The 26,617-nt window shown below is 44.3% G+C and overlaps 1 protein-coding gene and 1 pseudogene across 8 annotated transcripts; one reads left to right on the top strand and one right to left on the bottom strand.

Moving 5' to 3' along the window:
• Window positions 1–1,965: 1,965 nt before the first annotated feature.
• ERLIN2 (ER lipid raft associated 2) lies at window positions 1,966–23,225 on the bottom strand. 7 transcript variants are annotated; one of them, XM_030937569.1, is made up of 12 exons: window positions 22,326–23,116; window positions 21,725–21,846; window positions 19,369–19,450; window positions 17,977–18,023; window positions 15,372–15,433; window positions 15,092–15,217; window positions 10,155–10,228; window positions 9,933–9,991; window positions 9,278–9,369; window positions 8,040–8,129; window positions 6,235–6,314; window positions 1,966–5,833 (listed from the first exon to the last, which is right to left on the bottom strand). In XM_030937569.1, exons 2-12 carry the CDS (start codon window positions 21,829–21,831, stop codon window positions 5,633–5,635), a joined length of 1,020 nt encoding a protein of 339 aa, XP_030793429.1. In that variant the 5' UTR covers window positions 21,832–21,846; window positions 22,326–23,116; the 3' UTR covers window positions 1,966–5,632. The 7 variants fall into 7 exon arrangements, with proteins under 7 accessions (XP_030793429.1, XP_030793428.1, XP_030793430.1 ...); XM_030937568.1 differs by having other exon boundaries at window positions 22,743–23,116; XM_030937570.1 differs by having other exon boundaries at window positions 22,477–22,728.
• Window positions 11,730–13,238, top strand: LOC104679659 (annotated as a pseudogene). The gene has a single exon (XR_750352.2). The product of XR_750352.2 is annotated as a UPF0428 protein CXorf56 pseudogene (transcript).
• Window positions 23,226–26,617: the final 3,392 nt, after the last annotated feature.

The raw sequence follows: 26,617 nt of genomic DNA, 5'->3' as shown, positions 1-26,617 counted from the left end.
GCAAACATGCCATCACATCTGGCCTTTGAAATGTCTATATAGATAGTAGAACCCTACACCTAGGGAAGACTTAGGGAGGTTTCATACAGAAAGAATGACATTTAAACCATCCCAAACAGCACAGAGTCTGCACAATTTCTGAAGACCATCAGAGAAGAATATTTATTTTCTATTTGCAGGTAACTACTCCTCCCCATGTGAAAGTTTAGCAAGCCTGATCTTGTTTTGTTTTTTTTTTGAGATGGAGTCTTGCTCTGTCGCCAGGCTGGAGTGCGGTGGCACGATCTTGGCTCACGGCAACCTCCGACTCCCTGGTTCAAGCTATTTCTCCTACCTCAGCCTCCCAAGTAGCTGGGATTACAAGCACACACCACCACGCCCAGCTAATTTTTTTGTATTTTTAGTAGAGATGGGGTTTCACCATGTTGGCCAGGATAGTCTCAATCTCCTGACCTCGTGATCCGCCCACCTCGGCCTCCCAAAGAGCTGGGATTACAGGCGTGAGCCACCGCACCCAGCCTTAGCAAGCCTGATCTTAAGTAAATTCTTTAAAAATCCTCCTTTATTCAAGCAAATTTCCTCTTTTTAGCTACCATTATGTAACTTTTATAATCGTGAAGTCATTAAATGTCCCTTCTGCCTTTTCTGGGATCAACCTATGAGCTTTATTTCTTTTTTTTTTTTCTTTTTGGTTTTAATATTTTCTTTCTAGCTTCTTCATTTTTTTGCTTTTTAAAATTGGAGCCCAGAACTGGACAATTCCTCTCAACAGGGCCAAATCAGGTTCTTTTCTTTTTTTGAGACAGTTTTGCTCTTGTTGCCAGGCTGGAGTGCAGTGCTGTGATCTTGGCTCACTGCAACCTCCACTTCCCAGGTTCAAGTGATTCTCCTGCCTCAGCCTCACAAGTAGCTGGGATTTCAGGCAAGCGCCACCATGCCCAGTTAATTTTGTATTTTTAGTAGAGATAGGGTTTCTCTATGTTGGTCAGGCTGGTCTGGAACTCCTGACCTCAGGTGATCCACCCGCCTCAGCCTCCCAAAGTGCTGGGATTACAGGTGTGAGCCACTGTACCCGGGTTCTTTTCTTTCTTTAAACCAGGTCATTTTCTACACAACATTTTTGTAGAAGTGTGTATCCTCAATACTGTGTTTGCTGCATTGCAATGTCATTCCCTTCTTCTATGTGCTATCCTATTTGTAATCTTATTCCATTTTTTTTTTCACATGTGTTTGGCTTTCTACTTAGTAGTTCCCATTTAATAGCTGTGTGTTTTTTAGCCCATTTCTCCAGATTGAAAATAAGTTGTTTTTGAATATATACATGCAAGGTACAGTGTGAAAGCCCTTCGTATGCATTATTTCATATAAGCCACTCATTTTATTAATGAAGAAACTGAAGCTTAGAGAGGTCAAAAAACTTATTCAAGACCACACACCTAAGAAGTAGTGGAGCAGTGATTTGAACTTTGGCAGTCTAACTCCAGTAACGACACTCTTAATGTACCTATTCAATTGTTAAGATCATATTATTTGTGTAGCAGGCTCTCAAACCAATAGCTTGGGAGCCCCGTTAAAAAAACCTGAGAAAGCCTGAGCTAGGGTTGCCAGACTTAACAAGTAAAAATACAGAATACCCAATTATATGAATTTCACATAAACAACAAATCCTTTGGTATGAGTATGTCTCATGCAGTGTTTAGGACATATAGTACCTATACTAAAAATTGTACGTTGTTGAAATTCATATTTAACTACGTATCTTATGTTTTATCTGGCTACCCTAAGCTGGGCAGCTTTCCAGAGTAAAGACTGGGAGTTCGTCCACTGAACTGATAACAAAATGAGTTTTAGTTCACTTGAAAATATCTTTGTCCTTTGGAGCTGAATTGCAGTGGTGTGTGAACTGTTTAAAATGATAAATCTCTATAGCACCTACCAAGAATTATGCCATGTTCACAAATTCTGTATCGATAATGGGGATAGATTTTCATGTGAGTATATTTTTAGAGAGATCTTGTACTTAACTCACTAGTTGGGGATGTTTTATTTCTTTATATCACCTAATATTAGCTATTGCTAAATTTCACTTTAATAAAAAAGTAGATACAAAGACTCATTTTACTTAGCAAGACTGCAAATAAAACTAAGACATAAATTCACATGTGGCTGTTAGTATTGTCCAAAACAATTCCTCCAGCTATCAACCTAAGGCAATCAATCCAGCAGTATCATTTATAGAATGATTACTAAAACAAGAATCATTTCTCAGTTACAAATGGGGTCATTAAGCCCTTGGGGCTCTTTTAAAGTAGAAGTAGTTTGACTATTTAATCACCAGTCTACACAAAGGCAGAAATACAAACACAAAATGATTGGTTATTACCTCTTTTATAAGGAAACAAGGAAAAAAAAAAAAAAAACAGTGGCTAGAAACAACAAAAAAGCAGTGGCTAGAACCCTACTGAATAGAGCTTAAAGAAGTACTGGTTACATTCACAGACACAGTAGCCACTAGCCAAGATATAGTTTATCTCCATCAAACTTAAATAGATAAAGTCGGTAAGTATGACCATCTTACTTTCACTATTTACTCTCTTTAAATAGTAAAGGTATCAGTTTTGAAAGATACATAGAACCACAGGAACAGTGAATGATCATTTATAAAACAGCTCCTTTTCCTGAATCAATATATTGCTAAAATTCTTTCAGTAACCCTCCCTTTTTATATGATCACAGATACCTCTACATCTATTTTATTTTACTTATATAAAAATTATTAATAAACTTTGGTTTCCTTGCAAACATTCGGTCCTTGTATTTTAAAAAGTGATTAAAAACAGTACTGAATATGAATCACTTCTGCAAAGTTTAATGAGTGAGAAACATTCAACCAAGGTGATTTCTCCTTGGAAAATCCTACAAAAACTGAATTTTATAAACAGTTACTTATTTTGATAGATGTTCCATTTATAAATAGCAGCCATGACTTCACTGTCTACAAAATTGCAGGTTGTCACATTTTACATGTTTAGAATTCAAATGTTTTAAGATTAGATTTTCTAGTAAGAGTTAAAAACAAAGTTATACAGACAGGTGGGTTAGTTGTCCTATGTAAAGAAAACAGCTGATTTCCATGATTTTGCTATTTAGACAGATAAGAGACAACCATTGGAATGACACTAATGTGTAGGATAACGTATTTTTTGTTTAAAGAGGAAATAATAGAAACTTGGGGCGGGGCAGCTGCAGCAGGACTTGACTCTACTGAGGCTCTTCTGTGGTCATGGGACAAGCTATCGCAGGATGTTAGTACCGGAGAGGCCCTCAAGTTAAGACCTGAGCAAAGTGTGCTATTCAGAGAAGCTGAGCTATCCCTGCTCCCGGTTCTATTGTGGTGAATTGGTGTTTTCTGAGGCCTAGGCAACAAGAGCTCAGGGTAGAAGGAGTAGACATATTTGGGAAGTGGGGATGCTGGGCATGTCATGTTGCTCTAATAAGTGATTAATAGCACAGAATTGGGAGGAAGATGGATGTATTTTAAATGGATACCCCCTATGCTGGTCTTGGGAAATGACCACTTTTTTTTTTTTGAGACGGAGTCTCACTCTGTTGCCCAAGCTAGAGTGCAGTGGCGTGATCTTGGCTCACTGCAACCTCTGCCTCCTGCATTCAAGCGATTCTCCTGCCTCAGCCTCCCAAGTAGCTGGGATTACAGGTGCCTGCCACCAAGCCCAGCTAATATTTCTATTTTTTGTAGAGATGGGGTTTTGCATGTTGGCCAGGGTGGTCTCGAACTCCTAACCTCAGGTGATCCACCTGCCTTGGCCTCCCAAAGTGCTGGGATTACAGGCGTGAGCCACCACGCCCGGCCAAGGGAAATGACCACCTTCTGAAAGGACTCTGGAGCACATTAAAATCCATCACTCCCAGGCACATTTTGTTGCCTGCAAGAACTGTGCCCAGGACATGAAGTCCCAGAGGTCAGAATAGAGAAGGGCAACTTTGAAGTAAGGGGAGCTAACACTGTATCTTTCTAGGCAGGCTCAATGCTCCCAAAACTCCTGAGCAAGCTGGCCCAAGCTCTGGGACCATTCCTTAAACCAGAAGTCTGGGCATGGGCCCAAAAAGAAGGCAGGGACTGCTGCCAGAAAGGACCATTCATAGATTCACCTAGGGAAGAGGGGTACAGGAGGTGGTGTGTGGTGGGGGGGGCGGTCAGCTCATAACAGGGCTGAGTCCTAAGCCAGAGGTGGTCATGGAGGGCACCAATATGCTTGCAAGTTAACTCGATAGCTGCCCTCCACTTAATTCTAGACACAACCCATGGGCTATACAGGTCGGACACCCTCAGCCCCTCAATCTCAGGATATAAGAAAAACTTTTTGTTCACATTTGCTCTCCCCATCCTGAATCTCCCAGGGTGACTCAAAATGTTCTGACCTAGTAATGAAAAAGAAAACCCTTTGAATGGATTTTGGCACAGCTATTCCAACCCGGGGACTTGGGCATGAACTCTGACTTGCTCCACACAGCTGTCTCTGGAGACTGAATGTTCAGCCTGACTTGTGTTGCTGCCTGCAGCCCTGGATTTAAAAACACAGGCTACTTAGTGAACAGCGTCCTTTTATCACTAAGTCAGACCCACTCCCAGCACAAGCCACAGGCATTAAGACCAGGACATCTCTTGACTGATCGTTCCTCCTCCTGCACACACGGTGTCAGACCTCTTCACTGCAGAATCTCTACAACAATAGAAAAACACTTCATCTCGAGGTGCACACATAGCCTGTCAGGCAGGTCCTGCAGTGGCTGAGAGATAACAAGGATCCCACTCCAGCAGCTGTTAAGACACCTGAGTTGTTTGTCCCTGTCTTCTTGATACTGAGTGGAACTAATGAACGGAATTTTTGAGAAGAAAAAAAAATCACAGGATAGGTGAAAAGATGCAGAAATAATTGAGTGGTGGTGATCAAGCTCTGACTCTAGAAATATAGTCAGAAACCACCACTCTGAGCCCTAGGGCAAGGAGCAAAGTGTATACAAAATCTTGCAAAACCTAGCACCAGTACTTCCTTATGAGGGCTCAAGAAAGCACGCCTCTAAAATAAGTCACACACATGCGGACAAGAATGCCAGGAAGGTCGAACGTTCTCTGCAGCTGTTTCTTCACAGCTCTACTGGCAAACTCATGGCACATATTTGCTCAGTTGCTGAGCCTCACCCACAGACATCTCCCATCTCGGAGGCAGAGGTGAGAAGGCTGGACTGCATTTTCCCAAATAAGGGAAATCAAATCAGTTGGAGGTAACACTCTACATTTCTCCCCCTCCTTAATGATAGCATCCCTAATTAAGCCAGCCTCAAAGGATAAAATTAGTGTCTAGAGGTCAAAGGTCAAGCCCATGGTTTACAAATCTTATTGGAAGTCATATAAACTGCTTACCTGAAATAAAACCCCCCATCAGTCCCCACCCTCCCTTCCCTGGAAAGGGAGTAGATTTAAGTTCATTTCTTCTTTTTCACCACAGTAATTGGAAGACAGAGAAGGTAGTGGGGGAGGCAGGAACATTCTGATTCATCTTAAAAAATAAAGATCTGCTTAAGTGTCATTTGCAGTTGTATCAAGTTTTTTTCAATTCTCCTTAGTGGCCGTCTCCAAGGGCTCATCTTCTAAGCCAAAGCTTAGCTTGTCAGCTAGCCCCTCAAACTGCTTGCTCACACTGCCCGCAGAGTCCATGAACATGTTAGGAATGTCTTTGCCAAAGTAAATCTTGCTGTTGGAAGCAATGGCCTTGTACTTCATCAGCTGAAGATATTCAGGGGTTAGCTTCAGCTGTTTTAAAAAAAAAAGTATGGAAGACTTAGGTGGAACCATGTTAGAGAAGATGGGGGTGGTGCCCCTTCAATTTTCCTATGACGAGGTTCTCTGTCAAATATTTATGCCCCTACCTACTTTTTGTGGTCTCATTGTTACATTTCTGTAAGAGACAGTCATCTCAGATCTTGGAGCAGAGTTGCAAAAGTTAAAAGTTTCCATGTTTAACACAAAATTAAACTAAACTTCTATCAAGCCATGTCCAAGGAGAAGGAAAGTACTTGCACCATACAGCACAGGTGTCCTTAGTTCTGGCCATGAAGGGCTTTGGGTGGTGGTAGGCACTCAACACTGGAAACTCTCCCACAATACAGACCCAGACCCAGACTCCTCTTTATCAGGCTGTGCGGGGTCTTTACCTTATTGGCTTCGGCTATTTTCATAGCAGTGTAGCACTCAGCATCCGCCTTTGCCTTCTCCCGGGCCAGAAATGCAGCATCTGAGGGGGAAGGAGTGCTGTGAACTTGGTGAAGTGCTAAAACTGAGTTCTTTGCAGGAAGTGCAGAGGCTATGGGAAGACTCTGTTCTGGTCCCTGGAACTTCACCCCGATTGCCTCTGTGACCTGGGGGAGACTGCTTTTTCCTCTGTTTTATATGCATTTTCCCCTATTGTACAAGTTGTTGTAAGGATCAACTAAGATGAAAAAGTGTTTTGAAAGCATCTCCCTTTGACAGGGGCAGCAAGTCTGTGGCTATGGCCCAAAATACATGTTGACAGTGCTATGGAAGAAAGCAGTATTAGCCAGAAGCGCTTCCTGTCTTACTTCTTTTGGAGATCCATGTCTGTGAAGCACAGCAGTGGGACCCTGCCTCAAGCTCTAGGCCAGAGCTCTCCACTCCTCCCTCTTATGCTACATAGCAAAAGCAGGAAAGCTCAAAGGTGGCTCTAAGTATGGCCAGAGGTGGATCCACCCTAAAACTGAATGCCATGAACATAACATAGTTCAGTTCCTCTCCCACTTCAATTCCCTTTTATTTCCATCAATCATTTCAAAAAGGTCCTAATTAACAGTGATTAAGCTGGCGTGATTCTGAGAGAGAATTACATGCCATGGTCCAGACCAACATGTGTTTGGATTAAGACCTATTTAATTCCACTGTGTAAGCCATACTCTTCCCTAATCAGCTCTGAGACTAGCTTTCTGTCAAGCTGATAGAAAATTTTTGATATTTACCTCCTTGCCTTGGGAATGGGCCAGCCTCATGTGAGTAATATATGTAGCAACATGTCTGAGAGAAAGGTCAGTCTGTGGGTGGGTTCTCACTGCGTGCCCTCAGTGTGACCCCTCGTGGAAGGAGCCTCAGTCCAGCCAGGGTTCTGGCTGTCATGGGGCCCCCTCAGCTGGCCTGAGCACTTGATGACATGTATTTGTGAGAAATAAAAAACGTGTTGCTTTGCTAAGAGCTCCCTAATGAGGAGCCACTGATCTGTGAAATCCTAACTGGCTCCTCTATGGGCCCCTGCAAAGCCTGACAGGCCCAATAATGAGTATAATTAGACATAACACTTTGTAGCCTGAAGCTGGGCCTTGAGGTCCCAGTTTTGCCTTGGAATTTGCTTGAAATAAGCCACCCCAAGAAGAGGTGGGCAGTGGGAAGGAGGTGCAGGCTTAGGAGCAGGAACAGAAGGTGAATGATATTCAGAAAAGCCAGCAAAGAAAACCTTTCTCGCCAGCTCCTGTCTGACAGGTGCTGAAAATCTATCTTCTTCAAACCTGGCTTAATATCTGCATAGACCTGGAGAACAGACTTGGAGCCCAAAACCATGGTGCCGACCAACTTTGGAGCAGAAGAAGCTAAGGCAGTGGGGAGAGCCAACTGCTGAGAGTACACTCCCACCGCTCCAAGGCCCCGCTAGCCTGGGAACTCCAAGACAGCAGGTCTACGGGACTTCCTTTTTCTCATGCCTAACAAAATGCTGGGCACATACTGGTATTCAAGCCACATTTGCTGAATGAACAAATGCTCTCTGAAGTAGAAAACAGATGCTAGCCTGGCCACAGTCGCCTCAAAATTCAAATCTCTGCATGGAGAAAAGCTGCTGTTGTGCGGAGATCATGACATCCTTGAGCACAGTTAAAGGGCAAAGGCAGTGGCTCCCCCACCCACTGGCCCCAGGGCGTGGTCTGAGGAGGACTCAGGCATGACAGCCACTTCTGCTTACCTTCAATTTCTGAAATCTTCTTCTCAGTCTCCTTCTCCATCACCTTCTGCCCGTAGGTGATCTCAGCCACCTGCGCCACTTTTTCTGCCTCTGCATAAATGATAGTGAGGAAAGACTTAGGGTTCTGGCATTTCAGAGTTTGACTAATTTCACCTTTCACCCGAGCTGAGTGTCCTGGTGGGCCAGCGTGGCTGGAGAGCCCCCAGAGGGCAGCTGTGAGGGCACACATGGGCAGAGTGGGATGTGCCAGTGAGCACAGCCCCCTTCCATTGGCGTGAGACAGTAACCGAGGAGACCTGGGCCCAACGCAGGAAGCATGAGCCCTAACTTCACAAGGGAACTTCTCCAAAGGAATATTCTATAAGAATGGAGTACTCTAGCAGGGTTCTGCCTGGCCCTTCACTGTAGACAGAGCTCAGGTTGGTTGTTGATAATACAGCGCAGTGGCTAAGACCATACCTTCTAGAGCCAGTGTCCTTGGTTTGAACCCCAGTTGCACCCCTTACTTGCCATACGCCCTTGGGCACAGTATTTTACCCCTCTGTGCTTCGGTTTGATAAAATGAGGTTAAGGATAATACAGTACCTACCTCACACAGTGGTTGTGAGGGTTGACTTAACCCACATATTAAGTGGTTAGAAAAGTATGTGGCTCACAGTAAGTGCTTAATTAAGTGTTGGCCATTATTATGAAGAATTAACAGCCTGGGCGCAGTGTCTCACGTCTGTAATCCCAGCACTTTGGGAGGCCGAGGTGGGCAGATCATGAGGTCAGGTGTTCGAGGCCAGCTTGGCCAACATGGTGACACCCCATCTCTACTAAAAATACAAAAATTAGCCAGGCGTGCTGGCATGCGCCTATAATTCCAGCTACTCAGGAGGCTGAGGCAGGAGAATCACTTGAACCTGGGAGGCGGAGGCTGCAGTGAGCTGAGATCATGCCATTGCACTCTAGCCTGGGTGACAGAGCAAGACTCCATCTCAAAAAGAAAAAAAAAAAAAAAAAAAAAAATAGGCGGGGCTTCTTTCATTTAAGAGATAAGTGGGAATTCAAAACTCATTACCCTTGGCCATGATCTGACAATTTCTACTTTGTTTCTGGGAGTCCACCTGCCACTCCTGCACTGTGGAAGTGGTTTGGAGGACCATGGGGTCTCACCAGGCCTCAGCCTCCTTGCATCTTCCCACCACCCCCAGCCCTTCTGCCTGGAAAGGGGGATCACAGAACCACATTCAGACCAATGAGCGCCTTCTTCCGCTCTGTCTCTGCTTCCTTTTCCACCACCTTCTGTTTCTGGGCTGCAATAAGAAGCTTTGTCTTCTCGCTTTCCCTGAAGAGGAAAAAAAGCTGTGAGGCAGCTATGGAAAACTCAGGAGCTTCATTGTCCCCAGGAGAAGTCGAATTCTTCTGCTGAAGAGAGGCAAACTCCCATTTCCTACTCCCATTTCCTGGGCCTGGAAGGCTGTTCCATGGCCCAGGTAAAAGCTGATCTGTAAAAGCTTACAGTAACATAGCTCTTCTCCTCCCAAGTAACTAATTTGTGGGAAATAAAACATAATTTAGTAAAATACACCTGCCTGTCCGCTTACTGGTCTCTTGCTCCTGTCTACCCCTTGGGCATGAGTCACTGAACACAAACAAGGCCCCTTGGCCCTTTTCAAAACATCGCTGCTCTACAGGGCTTATCCTGCCGTTCTCAATCACAGGCAGGGAGCCCCAGTGGTGGCCCTGACGTGCCTGCCCAATCTTACAGTGCAGTGGGCTGTGGCAAATCCTCCAGCAAGGGGATAACTGAGAAGCCTGGCAGCTTCAGTTACCTCTGGGATGGGATGAGGTGGGAGGTGGGAGGTGGGAGTCAGTGGTGGTCACAGCCCAGGCGGAGGGTATACTCACATCAACTCGTAGTTTCTGCGGATTGCCTCTGGTATGTTGGGCTTTGTTACCCGCACAGCCTGGAGAGAGATTAAAACAGCAGCTGATGGGAAAGTGAGGGTAGTGAGGGGACACACGCAGTTCCCACTGGGCCTTGATCTTCCTGCACAAAAAGGACATTCCTTGGGAGAAGGGATGCAGTGTCAGAGAGAAGAGGGGCTGCTCCCATGCAGCAATGCTTACTTGAATGACCAGCCCAGGGGCCATGGAGGTCAGGTCCTGTTGCAAAGCCAGCTTGAGATTTTCATCAATCTGATCTGGAATAAAGAAAAGACAGAGAAAAAGAAGTTGTTACACTTTCTAGATGAGGGAGGGCAGGATGAGGGTAAAGTGCAAGCTCAATCACCAGCTCAAGAATGTACCCTCCCAAGGGAGTGTGCTTATCAAAGCCCACAAATCTAAAGATCTCCTGCCCAACTTCTGAAGCAGCCTACGTAGGCAGCCCTCTACATGGCGAACACAAGGGCATCCTATTTCTGTGCCTCAAGATAAAACTCAACCTTTGTTCTGAAAATACTAACCATGCCCTACAGCAGGTGAGAGCTTAAAAAGAAAAAAAAAGAACAAACAATTCTAGCACATTTCTTGCGTGAGGCAGCAGCCTTTCCCTAGACAACAGCTAGCAAAAGAGAAGGAAGGTTCAGTTTCCATGAAGAAGGAAGGTGGAATGGTTATTTAGGTTTTGTGGAAAGAGCTGAGCACATTAAATCTAGTAATTTTAGAAGTTTCTAAAAGAAAAACAGACTTTGACATCAAGGAGAGCCCCAAGGAAGACTGTTTCTATTAGGAACTCTATCAAACAACAGGAAGGGAAAATTAAAATGTACAGTTCTGGAAACGAGCCCCAGGCTTTTGATGTGCTGTTTGCGTTGGTCCTGATTTCTTTGTCTGGAATCCACATGAGTTGTTTCACAGACAAATGTAGGAACAGCTGTAACTGACTCTCCCCCTGCCTTCCTTTCCAGCTGTAATCTCAGAAAAGCAGCACCAAAGCTGCCTTCTCTGGCCTGGGCTTCTCAGGTTTTAGAATCCCCTTCCTTGCCTTCTGCCCATGAGATCCTTGATAAGATCCCAGAGGGGCTTAGAGAAAAAGACCAAGTGAAATCAGGCTGGGACTTGTACACCGCATCTCTCCTTTGCTGTCAGCTGCCATCTGCTTTAAGTGGTCCTTTTGTGCTCACCTGCGCTCAATAGCCTCTGAAGAAGAGAAAGTCTCCGTCCTTTTACTGATGCCAAAATGGAGGCCCATGTAAGCTGGCTAGTAGCAAAAATAACAAGCTTGTTTAATTGGCGGGCCTTGATTGTTAGGATTTTAAGACAGTACTATCAGTAAACAAGGGACGGTAACGTTTCTACGTATAGGATGTGCTCTCACAAGCCTGAGCACCGAAGGAGAAATGCCATCAAGTCGGCACCTCCCACCTGCTAGGGGTCAACCAATTTAACAACTAGAACTAAATATTACATTTCACATTTTAAGTAATTTTAAGTAGAATACCAATCAAACTTTAAATGGCCCGTGTCCTCCATGAGCTAATAACGTCATTCATCAGACCAAATTGTATCTCAGTCAAGGTGGAAGCCTGTGGCCCTGGGCTAGTAGCTAACCGGGCAAATGTGAAAGAAATACTTTTCAAGGTGTTTTAGTAATAATACTGATGTTCATATGTTATGGAAATGTTGATAAATGCCATTTAAGTTATATTATTAAGGTAGCCGCAGGGAAAAGGCGAACGGCGCGCTCGTGACGTCATTTCGGCGCGACCCTCTTCTTGGCGTAGTGTTTTCAGGTTGCTCTTGGAAACCATGCCGAAAGTAGTGTCTCGGTCAGTAGTCTGCTCTGACACTCGGGACCGGGAGGAATATGACGATGGTGAGAAGCCCCTCCATGTGTACTACTGTTTGTGCGGCCAGATGGTCCTAGTGCTGGACTGTCAGTTAGAGAAATTGCCTATGAGGCCCCGGGACCGGTCCCGTGTGATTGATGCTGCCAAACATGCCCATAAGTTTTGTAACATAGAAGATGAAGAGACTATGTATCTGCGGAGACCTGGAGGCACTGAACGACAGTACAGAAAGAAATGTGCAAAGTGTGGACTGCCGCTCTTCTACCAATTCCAGCCGAAGAATGCTCCCGTTACCTTCATTGTGGATGGAACAGTAGTCAAGTTTGGCCAGGGCTTTGGGAAAACGAACATATATACTCAGAAACAAGAGCCTCCTAAGAAGGTGATGATGACCAAACGGACCAAAGACATGGGCAAGTTCAGTTCTGTCACTGTGTCTACCATTGATGAAGAGGAAGAGGAGATTGAGGCTAGGGAAGTTGCTGACTCGTATGCACAGAATGCCAAAGTGATTGAAAAACAGCTGGAGCGCAAAGGCATGAGCAAGAGACGACTGCAAGAGCTGGCTGAACGGGAAGCCAAGAAAGCGAAAATGAAGGGGACCTTGATTGACAACCAGTTCAAATAACCAGGCTTTTTTCTGAGCCCTAGACTGGAGGCAAGCATTTAGATCAGGAGACAAACTAATTTCTTGATTACATAGACTGGTTCCTATTTATGTATTAGCAGAAGGCTTTATGTTGTTTCCCACTGATTCTCCTACATGCAGTGAGGTCTTTTAACTGAGTGCATTTGACCTGCTTTCTAGGAGATGAATTTTCTCTATATTTTTCTTTTTTTTCTATTTTCTCTATTTAGGTTTTCTGTACTATTTTTTTTTGTCCATTTGATGCAAACTTATTCAGCTGTGTAGAAACTTTATGAATAGATCAGTGCTTGAGTGTCTCCAGTCTCTAAAGTGGCTGGTTTTATTCTTTCTTCAAAGTTAATAATATGTTTCAAGATTTTTGGACAAAATATTATGGTGTGTCATAGAGAAAAGCAGCATGAATTATATTTAGGTATAGCAAGTCAGATCCTTTGAAGTGACTCTGTCTCTGTTCTTAGAAGGGTTCTTGGAATTGGCTGTGGTTTGAATCTTTCTATCAGAGGAGACCCATTAAAAGCCAGAATCTGCTTTCTTTACTTCACACACTGAAGCTATAGGTGAGCCATCCCATTTCAGACTTTATACTCAAAGAAGGAAAAGCCAGATTGCAGTGAGGGGGTAGGACAGCTGAGATCCGAATGAAAATGGGGTCTCAATAGGTAACCCAAAGGAGCTACCCTCTAGTCGGACAGCTAGTACTGCTTCCTTGCATGGACACATGGGAGGGAGATGTTATAGATTAATAAATAAATGATAGTGAGGTAAACAAAATGATCTGTTGGGTATCTTTTACTTTACATTTGCTATTTGCAGAGGAGTGTTGTATATATAGATATTATTTTATGTCAGACTGCTTCAGTGATACCTGTATCCACGTGTTTGTATCCATGTTTTTATCCAACTGTATTAAAAGGTGTTGGGATAGGGAAAAAAGTTGTATTACTAAGAACACACAAAGAGGTTCTTCAGGTAAACTTCTGAGTAAGTATTAGATAATACTTTAATAACATGGGCAAAGAGGATGCAGCAGAGTAAGAAGTGATGAAAATTATGCAGCTTCATGTTTAAAGTCTGGGCCAGGAGAGTCCTGAGAGAAGGAAAGTATAGAAGAACCTTCTGAGTTGAAGGGCCAGGACTAGAAACATGAGCTCTTCCTTTATGGATATGACAGATTCTAAGCCAAGTAGTGCCTGCTAGCAAGACTGAGATGTAAAAATAAAAAAAAGTTTCAAAGCAAATATATTTCCCCAGCTTCTCCATACAAGCAGCTGTACTTCACTAAGCTACCAAGTTTAGCTGTAAGAAAGTAAGTTTTCTAATGAAAAACAACTTTGTATTTTAATTTTCTCTTCAGGGACATTGGGGATCCTTTGTCTTTTGTTTCAGTGCTTTGAAATGTTCATGTAATGGCACAAGCCCTAAGACAATGGCTAGAGAGAATTAATATTTTATACAATTCTATTAGTTTGAGGTTAAAAAAAAAATCAATGGCAAATTTACCAACTTTTTCTTAAAAGCACACTGAATCCCAAACCGATAAAAGACTACAAACCCTATAAAATGAATTTAGATTCATTTTCTACTGCAGAAACATTAAAAGTAATTTGGATGATTTCCTAAATCTTAAATGGTGCAAAAGGTGGTTTGCTTAATTATGATTGTTGGCGATGTGGATGATTCCTCCTGTCTGCTCTGAAAAATGTTCTCGCTCAGGGTCCCTTTTATGAAGATTCCTGGGAAAAATCATTTTCCAGTCCTAGTGTCAAGAGCAGTTATACTGTTGGTTAAAAATTCATTTACTTTTGGCATTGGCTAGTAGAGAATTTCTGGCAGTGAGTTTAAACAGAATACTTGACTGCAAACAAGTTTTAACAGTTACCCAACTGTGTCCTTCCTTTGCTGCTAAGTCAGGTTGCCTTCACTTTGAAAAAGGTAAAAAGGACAAAACATTTCTACTTAGGCACCTGGAGTCTTTTTGTTTAAAGTATTTTTCTATTTGTCGCTACAGGTACAGAGTAAAAAAATAATAATCACAAAGGTTCTGGGAACTGGAAGGAACTATGGTTCTCATCTCACTTCTAGAATTATGAATCATGTCTTTTTCATCATCCATTCCTGGGGGCCCTCCATTCAGTGTGGCATGGTGAGAGGAATGCTGAAGAGCCAGGAGAGGAAGGCTCCTATTTCAGCTCCACTACTAACTGGCACCTGGCTCTGTGACTTTCTTGCTTTGGGTCATGGTACCCTCATCTTAAAATGAGGATGCTGGGCTGGAAAATCTCTGCAGTTCTTCTAGAATGGATCTTGTCTTCATTACTGAATGACAGTTTAGGGACAGTGGAAACACATTTCCACTCCAGCGTCTGATTGAGGCCAGAAGTGAATACTCTATTCCACTATGATCCCTGTGCCCAAAGTTCCAGCCCTCTAAGGATCTTGTTGCGTTGCCATCAGCACTCTCCAGGAACTCCTTTGTGACCAGCTCCTGAGCACGAGATTCTTTAACATTTCCTGTCCCTAAGTGCCCATCACACCGTGCAGGCAGCCAGGCATTAGGCAGTGGAGACAAATGGGGTTCCAGGAACCCTGCTTAAGCATGGCACGCTCAAGAGAGACTTTCTTACCAAACAGCTCAATGTAGACCTCTTGAAGTGTGTGCACACTGCAGAACTGGTTCAGTTCGTGGTGGATCTTGTTGAAGATGAGGGCCTTGTCATAGTCGGCAGTATAGTTCTTCACTATATCATACACTGAGAGGGAAGGAGAGGGCTTGGCATAAGAAAAGGCAAGACTCAAAATGCCCTCAGACACAGCAGCTCTCCTTTTCCGAGGTGCTACAACAGACACGGGAGTGGCATGCTGGGGAAAGTGAGCTGGTGGTGGGAATAAACTGTTAAGACGTACCTGCGTTCGGGACCAGGAAGTTCACCACTTCAATTCTGTCAAAGTAGATCATCACACCACCACTATTGGAGGGAGAATGGACAAGAAGTCACTGGGAAGCTCTGGGATATGGTGCAGTCCCCCAGGGTGATGGTGTAAGATGTGGGCTTGGCAGAAAAGGAGTAGAAGAGTTCACGGGAGGTTGTAAGGCAGCTTGGATCTCCAAACAGGAGGTTCTGCAGGGCTCATGGCAACAACATACTCTCCTGAGAAATCACACTGCCTAGGAACATCTCTACAAAGACACGAGTGAGACTTTTGGGGAACAGTATGAAAGAGTAACTCATATCTTTGGAATCAGCAATGCCTTTTGATTAATCAGTTGCACAGAAAAGACTAAGGAGGGTCAAGGTGAAGTTTTTAGAACTTACAAGGTTACTATGGAATGTTATGGTCAATGTTTCTTAAACTGTCTTCACTATTACTTTAGTGTCACACTCCCTTTGCCCTCAAATATTTATTATAAAAAGATTTCAAACATAGAGAAGCTGAAAGAATAGTACAACTAACATCCATATCCAGACACCTGAATTCAACACTGATAACATTTTACCTTATTTATTGACCTTTTTTTTTTTTTCTGAACATTTCAAAGTAAGCTGCAGTTAGGATACTTTATTCCTTTACTTTGGCGAGCACGGTCTAAAATGATCATTCTCCTACACACTCATTATATCATTCCCAAGCCTAAGAAAATTAGCAGTAATTCTGTAATATCACCTAATACCCAGTCCCTATTCAGATTTCCCGAACAGTTTGTGTTATGGACTGACCTGTGTATGCCTCGTCCCCGGATTCATATGTTGAAGACCTAACCCCCAATGTGACTGTATTTGGAGATTAGACCTTTAAGAAGGTAATTAAGGTTAAACAGGTTATAAGGGTGGGCTTGATCCAGCAGGTCTGGTATCCACCAGAGACCTTTTTCTCTCTTCTTGCATACACAGAGGAAAGGCCTTGTGAGGACATGACAAAAAGGTGGTCACCTGCAAGCCAGGAAGAGAGGTCTCACCAAAACTACCCCTGCTATTACCCTGATCTTGGACTTTGGGCCTTCAGAATGGTGAGACAATATCTATTATTTTAGTCCCTTGGTGTGTGGTCCTCTGTCATGGCAGCCTGAGTAGACTCACAGTTCCCGTTGTATCTTTTATAGCTGTTAATTTTGAACAAGCTTTTAATCAACGCTCACCCTTGCTTCTGTTTATGTCTCTTGTAAGTCTCTGTTCAATCCAGCATCCCTCTAAATACGACCACTTTGTGAAGAGATCAGGCCTGCGATCTTGTGGGATGTTCCAATTCCGGATTTGTCAGAGTGTTTCTCTGTGGTATTCTTTGTTACTCTATCCCAGTTTAAACTCTCTTTGCTTTCCAGTGGGACCGCTGTAGTAGTGTTCTCTTCGGATCTCTTTGCCCTGAAGGTCTCCCCTAACTTTATGACATTCTCCTTAGTTATGCAAAAGTTATCTTCTTGTATCAGGTCATTTATCTGCTAAAAACCTTTGTGCGTCCTCACTTCTTTTTTTTGTTTTTAACATTAAAATTTTATTTTTTTTTCCTACGTTTAAGTTCACAGGTACATGTGCAGGATGTGCAGGTTTGTTACATAGGTAAATGTGTGCCATGGTGTTTTGCTGCTCAGATCATCCCATTACCTAAGTATTAAGCTCAGCATCCATTAGCTATTCTTCCTGATGTTCTCCCTCTCTCCACCTCCTATCCACTGACAGGCCCCAGTGTGTGTTGTTGCCCTCCATGTGTCTATGTGTTCTCATCATTCAGCTCCCACTTATAAGTGAGAACATGTGGTGTTTGGTTTTCTGTTCCTGCGTTAGTTTGCTGAGGATAATGACTTCCAGCTCCATCCATGTCCCTGCAAAGGACATGATTTTGTTCCCTTTTATGGCTGCATAGTATTCCATAGTGTATATGTATCACATTTTCTTTATCCTGTCTATCGTTGATGGGCATTTGGGTTGATTCCATGTCTTTGTTATTGTGAATAGTGATCCTCACTTCTTTTTTTTTTTTTTTTTTTTTTTAAAAGACAGAGTCTTGCTCTATCGCCAGGCTGGAGTGCAACTGCATGATCTTGGCTCACTGCAATCTCTGCCTCCCAGGTTCAAGTGATTCCCCTGCCTCAGCCTCCCTAGTAGCTGGGACTACATGCATGTACCACCACACCTGGCTAAATGTTTGTATTTTAGTGGAGACGGGGTTTCACCATGTTGGCTAGGATGGTCTCGATCTCCTGACCTCGTGATCCGCCTGCCTCGGCCTCCCAAAGTGCTGGGATTACAGGTGTGAGCCACTGCGCCTGGCCAATCCTCACTTATAATAGAATAAGTGCAAACTCCTTATTACATACGGCATTCTAGCCCCTCCCGAACCTTCTGTGATTTCTTCTACTGCACTCCACCACCTGGTCAAATCAATATAGGGAGCTACGAGACAGGGAATTAACCAAGAAAGGGTGCCTCCCTTTTCACTGTCTCTTCCTGCAGCCAGCCAGATAGCCTTTTCTCTGACTTATTTGGGCTTAAAAGCTTTATTCTGGGTACCTTACCTAGTCCCACAAGGTACATTCTTCACCTCATCTGTCTGGAGTGTGGTCTGGAAACAGAGGAAACATAAAGTGCTAGAGATGGGCAGTGACAAAGTAACTTACGTTTCAGAATCCTACATGCCTTTGTCCTGGAATAACCATTTGGGTTGAGCATTGCCTTCATTAAACATGATTACCCCACCTAATCCTCCTTCCTCACAGGGTTGCTAAGCCAAGCAAAGGCCCCTACCCCAGCTGTAAGTAAACCACCACACGAAGAAGCTGAGTAATAATGGTTTAGTGAAGACGACACTGGATTGGGCACCTTAAGACTTATGCTTGCTTCTACCTCTTCTATTTATGGTAGGCACCGTCTATCCTCGGGGATATGTTCCAAGACCCCCAGTGGATGCTTGAAACTGGGAAGAGTACCAAACCCTATAGTACATATCTATGATAAAGTTTAATTTATAAATTAGATACAGTAAGTGATCAATAATAAATAGAACAATTATAACAATATACCGTCATAAAAGTTATTTGAAGGTGGTCTCTTTCTCAAAATATCTTATTGTACTCTAGTCACCTGTTTTCAGACCATGGTTTATGGTGGGTAACTGAGCCTGTGGAAAGTGAAATAGTGGATAAGGGGGAGGGCTACTGTACTAATTTTGAAACAGCAGATTACTTACTTAACCTGTCTCAGACCCTAACAGCTGCCCAGCCCATTCTCAGGATTACTACAAGACTCAAATGAGACAATGTACCTGAATGCACTTTGAACGCCACAAAGCCTGGTAAACAGTACATGAAACTTACAGGGAAAATGCCTAGCAGGTATCCCAAGACATTCTCCTGCATCAGTGTAAAGTGTAAAATCTTGTTATTCTTCTTGGCTGGACATACTTCAGAGATGGCGAATCTAACTTAGATCTGCCACAACTAACCTCATTCCTATTTTAGATGTCACCTCCCCTCACTTAGTTCAACTCCTCCCCACTCACTGCAAAAATTATGTTCGTATTTCTGAATTCAAATAAGAATCAGCAAAATTACTACATTTTCTTTCCATCTAACATGGTAGTTTGTGATTTAAAACATACACACATACACCCTGACTTTTCCTTCCATATACTCAAAACAGGTTCTTCTCTGGCTTTATCTTGAAGGAATACTCCCCAGCCTCTCTCTCTTTCTCTCTCTCTCTCTATATATCATATATTAAAAATATATTTATATATAAAACATATAAAAAATATATTTATATATAAAACATATATATATATAAATTATCCTTATATCGTTCTCTAGAATGGCATTTTACTCATCCAATGGCTAAATAATTTCAAATCATGCATTAGTTAACATCCCAAATTTGCAGTCATCCAATCATACCACAGAGGACAAGCATACCTGCACAGACTTATATGATGTGATGAAAGGCAGCATGAGATGGAAACCAGGGCCGCTGGTCGAAGTCAGCAGGGCACCGCCTCTGCAGAGGAGGGGGAGAGAGAGGCAGCTTCAGTTTGGTAAGAAGGCTCTATTAGATCAATATCAGGAGGGTCAACTTTCCCTTCAGCCCTATAAACACATAATAGAGAGTGACATGTGCTGGAGCCATGGCCACAGATCCCTTTCTTCCTCTCAGCTAGATCCTAATATTCTAGGAAGCCTGATGGTAAAACATAAAACCACTGTTCATGCTTTTGCAATGAGAAAAACAGGCACACAGGCTAAATGGAATAAAGACAGCAGAATCCGCTAGTGCAGTCCCAGCGCTTTGGGGGGCTGAGGTGAGAGGATTGCACAAGCTCAGGAGTTTGAGACCAACCTGTCTCAAACAGTGAGACTCTGTCTCTACAAAAAAAGAAAAGGAAAAAATTAGCTGAGTGTGGTGGTTATATGCCTATAGTCCCAGCTATTTGGGAGGCTGAGTTGTAAGAACTGCTTGAGCCTGGGAGGTTGAGGCTGTAGTGAGCCATAATTGTGCCACTGCACTCCAGCTTAGGCAACAAAGTGAGACTCTGTCTTAAAAAAAAAAAAAAAAAAAAAAAGACAGCGGAATCCATGGGTATACTTAGATAACAGGAAGTCTGGCCAGGCACGGCGGCTCACGCCTGTAATCTTTGGGAGGCTGAGGTGGGTGGATTAGGAGGTCAGGAGTTCAAGGCCAGGCTGGCCAACATGGTGAAACCCCGTCTCTACTAAAAATACAAAAATTAGCCAGGCATGGTGGCAGGTGCCTGTAATCCCAGCTACTTGGGAGGCTGAGGCAGAGAATTGCTTGAACCCAGGAGGCGGAGGTTGCAGTGAGCCGATATCTTGCCACTGCACTCTAGCCTGGGCAACAGAGCAAGACTGAGTCTCAGAAAAAAAAAAAGAAGATGAAGTCTGTTTTACTTTGTCATATCTGTTGGGCTTGTGACAATCCATTAGGGCAGTTAAGTCCAGTAATATGGTTATCAACTACCTGCACTAATGCTAGAGTCCACTGACATGACCAACCAAAAGAATAATTTGAAGTACTTTATAAGTAATTGAAATATATGTCTTGGCAATAGAGTTACCTTTCTAATCAAGTTATATGTAAATGATAAAGTTAAAAGCCTTTTTGGGGAACATGTAAGCAGATCATGGGGAGAAAGAATTAAAGGAGAGAGGAATTCCAGAGTTTTAGAACTTGCTGTTAGTAATCCAGAAACAAGCATCACAACAGCACATATAAGAAGAGTTCACAAAGACATAAAGCAAAAAACTTGGTCATGGAGATTACTAAAAAGAAAGCAACCTGACTTATAAGTGCTTTGCTTTATATTATGCAAAGAATTAAAAAAAGCCAATAAAACAAACAGTGATATAATGGCCTCCTAAATTTATTGTAGGAACCACTATCCTAAGGCTTGCTTTGACTGACATAAGTCAACCTGCAGGCTCTTTCATTTTTCGTGAAATGTTAATATTATTTTAATTTAGTTTTAGAGACAGGGCTTTGCTCTGTCACCCAGGCTGGAGTGCAGTGGTGTGATCATAGCTCACTGCAGCCTCAAACTCCTGGGCTCAAGTGATCCTCCCACCTCAGCCTCTCCAATAATGGGGATTACAGGCACATGCCACCATGCTCGGCTAATTTTTTACTTTTTGTAGAGATGGGCTCACTATGTTGCTCAGGCTGGTCTCAATCTCCTGGGCTCATGTGATCCTCTCACCTTAGCCTCCTGAGTAACTAGGACTACGTGTGTGTGACACGTAGTCGGCTAATTAATTTTTTTTATTTTTTAGAGATAGGGTCTCACTATGTTACCCAGGCTGGCTGAAATGTTAATTTCAAAAGAGTATCCTAAATTAGCAGAGTAGGCTACCTTCTCAAGTTGCCATCAAGAACTGGGACTCAGCTGGCTTTTGTAAAGGTAACCTAGCAGTGTAGAGCTAAGACTGCCAGACGGATGTAGGAGAAAACAGTATTTTAGGGATGATCTGTGAGGAGCACCAGTTTCCTTTAGATTTTGCCTCTAAATCTATATAAACATTTATTAATCACCACCCATGGCATCATCTTGGACTACTAAGCGAAGTTTTAAATTTACATATATGTGTGTGTGTGTGTATTCTCTTTCCCATGGTTACTGACATAAAAAGCTCAATCTGAAAAGGCTCCCCTATTCAAGGAAATATAAAGAGATGTTCAGCAGTATCTGCTAGGAAAGCAGTGACCAGGAAAGGGAGCTATTTAACAGAAGTTGCCGACTTCTCCCTGTCTCTGCCTTACCTGTAATATACCCCAATATGTCCCTCTTCTATCTTGTGCACAGCTGAGAAGAGCGATGCACACAAGAAACTGGAAGCCACAGCCACAACTGCTCCCAACTGAGCCATCAGTGAGCCTTTATCCTACGGAAAAGACACGGGAAAATGTGTGTGGTCCAACGTGCAGAAGAAAAGGCCGCAACAGCGAGAGGACCTCACCAAGCTGAGCTCCCTGCGAGTGACTCATATTCAGTCTGGTGTCGTGTGAACACAAGGCTAGATCTACAACTCGCTTCCTCCTCGTTCTCAGTCAACGTTCCCCTTTCCTCAACTGTGAAATCAGGGCCCCCACCGCACTGAGGAAGCACTGGCTCCGGATATAGCCGTTGCTCAAGGGAGAACCCGTGCCAGCTGGGTAGGGATCAGAACACAGCCTTGTCTTCCTGTGAACACGAATGTGCTGTCACTGAATCTTTCATACTAGTAGTAGGGAAGAGAGGCAGCTGCAGTACTTTGGCCCAAATTACAGAGGATGCCAAATGACAGGCAGTTGTGGCTATGTAATTCTGGTCAGAGCCTCCCACTCCTAATTGCCTGCAGTTTCAAGGGAAACCATTATTTACTCCTTTCAGATGCTGGAGTGGCAGAGCCAGCAGGCGAGCCGAGTTTCAAGGTAGGATTCGCTGGCCTCGCATCCACCTTCTCAGTTATTCCTTTGGCCCTAAACAGGACAGGGCTCTGAACAAGCCTGAAGCCACACTCCCCCCGACATACTTTGGCACTTTGCACCTGACAGATCCCCAAGCCCGTGGTCAGAGAGAAAGGCAATGTCCCAAACTGCGAGCTTCTTGGCTCCTGGGTCCAACCGCGTTCAGACACCAGGACGCGGAGGAGTTGAATCCTGAACACTGAATGATCTGGAACTACGGCGACTGCAAAGTTTAGCTGTGCGTGCGTGGGCCCGTGAACGCAGGGCGTGGATTCTGCCTCCCAGGTCTAACTTAACCCGGGCGCGGACATCTGCGAGGCGCTTATTTTACCGTGGCGGCCTCCAGCTACCGATCTGCAGTTGCGTCCTTTCCTGCCAGTGCCCTTCCCTCCCCGAAGTCACCCGCGCCCCTTCCCCGCCCCGTTCCAAGAGAGGGTCAAGCGCCCTGGGCTGGGGCTGCGGCTCCAATAGCCTCCGCTCCGTCCCCCTGCGGCTCTCAAGGAGGGGACGCGACAGAAAAGGGTTTCTGTGTCTCTCCAGGAGCGGGCCGGCGGAGGGAGAGAAGCTGCTGGGACTGAGGCTCCCGAGGGTTACGGGTCAGCCCCGACCCGGAGCTGCAGCTAGGCCCAGCGCGCGCACGAAGGGGCGGGGGCCGCGTACCAGGCTGTCCCTGCAGGCGCTCCGTACTCGTCCGAGCCCACGAGCAAGAAAACCGTCACACCCCTCAGCACGCGACTTCCTTCTGGGCCGTCGCTTCGGTGACGCCATCAGTTCACGCGAGAAGACCACACCCCCGCCCCGCGCTCGCTCTGCGCCCCGCCCCTCGCGCTTCCAGCGGTCAATGGCCGCAGCTGGCCGCCAGGGATCGCCCGCGACTTGGTCCTTGCGGTCCTGGACCTCTGTCTCGGGTATCCGGCCTGGGGCTGGGGATGAGGGCGGTGTAGGTGGGAGCGCCCCGAGAGGGAGCGGCAGGACGCGCGTGACCCGGAGTACTGAGACCCAGGGCGTCCTTTTCCAAGGCGTTGGCTTTGGGGATTGCTCCTGATTTCCCTCTGCATTAGGCCGAACCTGGTTCGTTTTGTTTTTTTTTAGAGACAGGGTCTCGCTCTTTTGCCCAGGCTGGAGTGCAGTGGCACGATCATAGCTCACTACAGCCTCGAACTACTGGGCTCAAGCGATCCTCCCATCTCAGCCTCTTGAGTAGCTGGGACAACTGGTGCGCGCCAGGACACTTGATAATTTTATTTTTAGTAAAGACAAGGTCTCGGTATGTCTGGTCTCAAACTCTAGCTTCAAGCAGTCCTCCTGCCTCGGCCTCCCAAACTGCTGAGATTACAGGCGTGAGCCACCATGCGCTACCTTTTTTTTTTTTCCGCCTTGATAAACTACTAGCGAGTTGTAACTGTTTGTTTTCCTAGAGCACAGCTGAAATGAAACAATCTTTTCAGTGTACAGATTAGCATCATTACCTCACTAATCAAAAATGCCTACCTTGAGTTCTTTATATTTTTCTGGGAGCTTTGGCCATTGCGACCCTGCAACACCACAAAGTATATTAACAAGGAATTATTCTAATTTTAGTGAACGGAATCTAAGAAGTTCAGCGAGGTTCAAGGGTAAAAGCCAAGGAAAGCTTCCTTTGTGTTTGCTTAATATCTTGAGTTCACTGCTTTTTTAACTCCTGCCACAGTGCACAGGGGCTTGTGCACTTCGTCTTGCAGATAAACTGTGTGTTCCCGGGAGAGCAGAGACTGACTTTCCTTCCACACCCCCGGGGCTTAGGTGCCCAGTAAATACAGACTGAAGGCAACGTGGGACCAGGCCTGGAATCCAGACTTTGTGTCTCCTAGGCTGAGGGCCTCACGTTTTCCTCAACCTGCCCTACTCACCAGCATCACATTGGGGCATTTCTAATTCAGCCACTAAAGTTATTAGTATTTTGTTTGCAGAAGAGAAAGAGTCCACTTAATTATAGCCTTCAGTAAAAGAAAAACTTTTACACCGGGAAGATGGCAAGCCGGTGGTGTTAGACAGATTTAAGACTCAGGAAAAGGGAAGTGTGGTTTTTCCAGGCATGCCTGCTTGGGATTGGCCCGTTTACCTTTCCTGGGTTTGCTCTGGGTGTTGGGATGTTTCAGCATTACATAGTGAAGCCCATACGAGGGTTACATGGTGCTGTCTGGGAGCTCTGTGCCCATCTCCATAAATGAAGACTTTCCTCTCCCTACTCTGTTCCTGCATCCCTCACTCCAAACAGACACAGCTGGCCAATCTCTTGATCAATCCTATCAGAACTTGAGTTTTTTCTCACCATGTTCAGTGATATAACTCAGCTGGGCATACTTAATACATGTTTGATAGTTGAGTAAGAAAAATGGAAATATTAGGGTTCATTAACCCATGAAATGGGGGCTAGCCTGCAGCATCAAGTATTTGAATTACTTGTAATTTAAGAATTTCCTTTAACCAACCTCTGGCAACCCCTGGCTCCCCTCCCCTTCCCATAAATATGTACTATTATTATGTGTCAATTAAAAATAATAAAAATTTCCTCATATTAAACTTTGGAGTGAATTGTGGGTAGAAGTTTTGGGATTTTGTTCTTAGGAGTCATTTTACCAGGCCTGAGTTATTTAGTTGTGGACCTGCCTAAAGGTGGCGGGGTAGACTTCATGATGTACGAGTACATGATGATCTAGTACTTCTGAAAATCTCTTTCTTAAGAGACCTGTGATTTTTATGTTACCCACCAGATGGATTTGTCATGATTTGTTTAACAAAAATGTTTACAATTTCTTTCCCTCCCCCTCTCCCTCCCTCCCTCCCTCCCTCCCTCCCTCCCTCCCTCCCTCCCTTCCTTCCTTCCTTCCTTCCTTCCTTCCTTCCTTCCTTCCTTCCTTCTTTGTCTCGCTCTGTCACCCAGGCTGGAGTGCAATGGCACGATCTCAGCTCTGCAACCTTTGCCTCCCGGGTTCAAGCGATTCTCCTGCCTCAGCCTGCCGAGTAGCTGGGACCGCAGACGCATGCCACCATGACTGGCTAATTTTTGTATTTTTAGTAGAGATGGGGTTTCACCATGTTGGTCAGGCTGGTCTTGAACTCCTGACATCAAGTGACCCACATGCCTTGGGCTCCCAAAGTGCTGGGATTACAGGCGTGAACCACCGCGCCTGGCTAAAATTTTATTTTTTTAAAAATCTTGCAGTATAGTGATTTAGCTCAGATACTCCACAGTCAGCCTGCCTTGTTTAAATCCTGGAGCCTGCCTCTTATTAGTTCTGTAACATTGGAAAAATTATCTGTGCCTTAGTTTCTTCATCTGTAAAATTAAAGTAACAACAGGCCGGGCGCGGTGGCTCAAGCCTGTAATCCCAGCACTTTGGGAGGCTGAGACGGGCGGATCACGAGGTCAGGAGATCGAGACCATCCTGGCTAACACGGTGAAACCCCGTCTCTACTAAAAAATACAAAAAACTAGCCGGGCGACGTGGCGGCGCCTGTAGTCCCAGCTACTCGGGAGGCTGAGACAGGAGAATGGCGTGAACCCGGGAGGCGGAGCTTGCAGTGAGCTGAGATCCGGCCATAGCACTCCAGCCTGGGTGACAGAGCGAGACTCCGTCTCAAAAAAAAAAAAAAAAAAAAAAAAAAAAAAAAAAAAAAGTAACAACAGTATGAAACTTATAGGACTGTTGTGAAAAGCATACACAACATTTGGTACATTTTAAGTGTTCACCAAGTATTAGCTGTTGCTGTTTTAAATAGCAAATTCCCTTAATGTGTTCTTGCATGTTTGTGGCTTATTATTGCAGATTATTAATGTGACACAGGGCGAGAGAATGATAAACTTTAAGTTGTATGGTATTAAATAATAACCAAATGAAGGCTTATCAGAAGAAGAGAGAAAGGCTTCTGAAATTATACCTCAATGGATATTTACAATACAGATTTCATAAAGCTTTATTGAATACGGTCTATGTATCAGCCCCAGTACCTTACTTTTTCTTATTTTATGTAATCTTTAGGTCAGCCCTTTGAGTTCAACTCCATTTTAGAGGAGAAAGGTGAAGCTTAGAGAAATTAAGAGATTGTCTAAGATCACGAAGATGATAAATTGCAAAGGCAGAGTTCAAATGATCCCAAGTCTACTTCTTTTTTATACTGAATGAGTTAGAAAATGATTCAATTTCACACACACACACACACACA

Source organism: Rhinopithecus roxellana, chromosome 9, assembly GCF_007565055.1.
Source record: "Rhinopithecus roxellana isolate Shanxi Qingling chromosome 9, ASM756505v1, whole genome shotgun sequence".
Classification (NCBI taxonomy): Eukaryota; Metazoa; Chordata; class Mammalia; order Primates; family Cercopithecidae; genus Rhinopithecus; species Rhinopithecus roxellana.
Note: the sequence above shows the minus strand (reverse complement) of the source record. Positions and strands in the feature narration are given on the sequence as shown.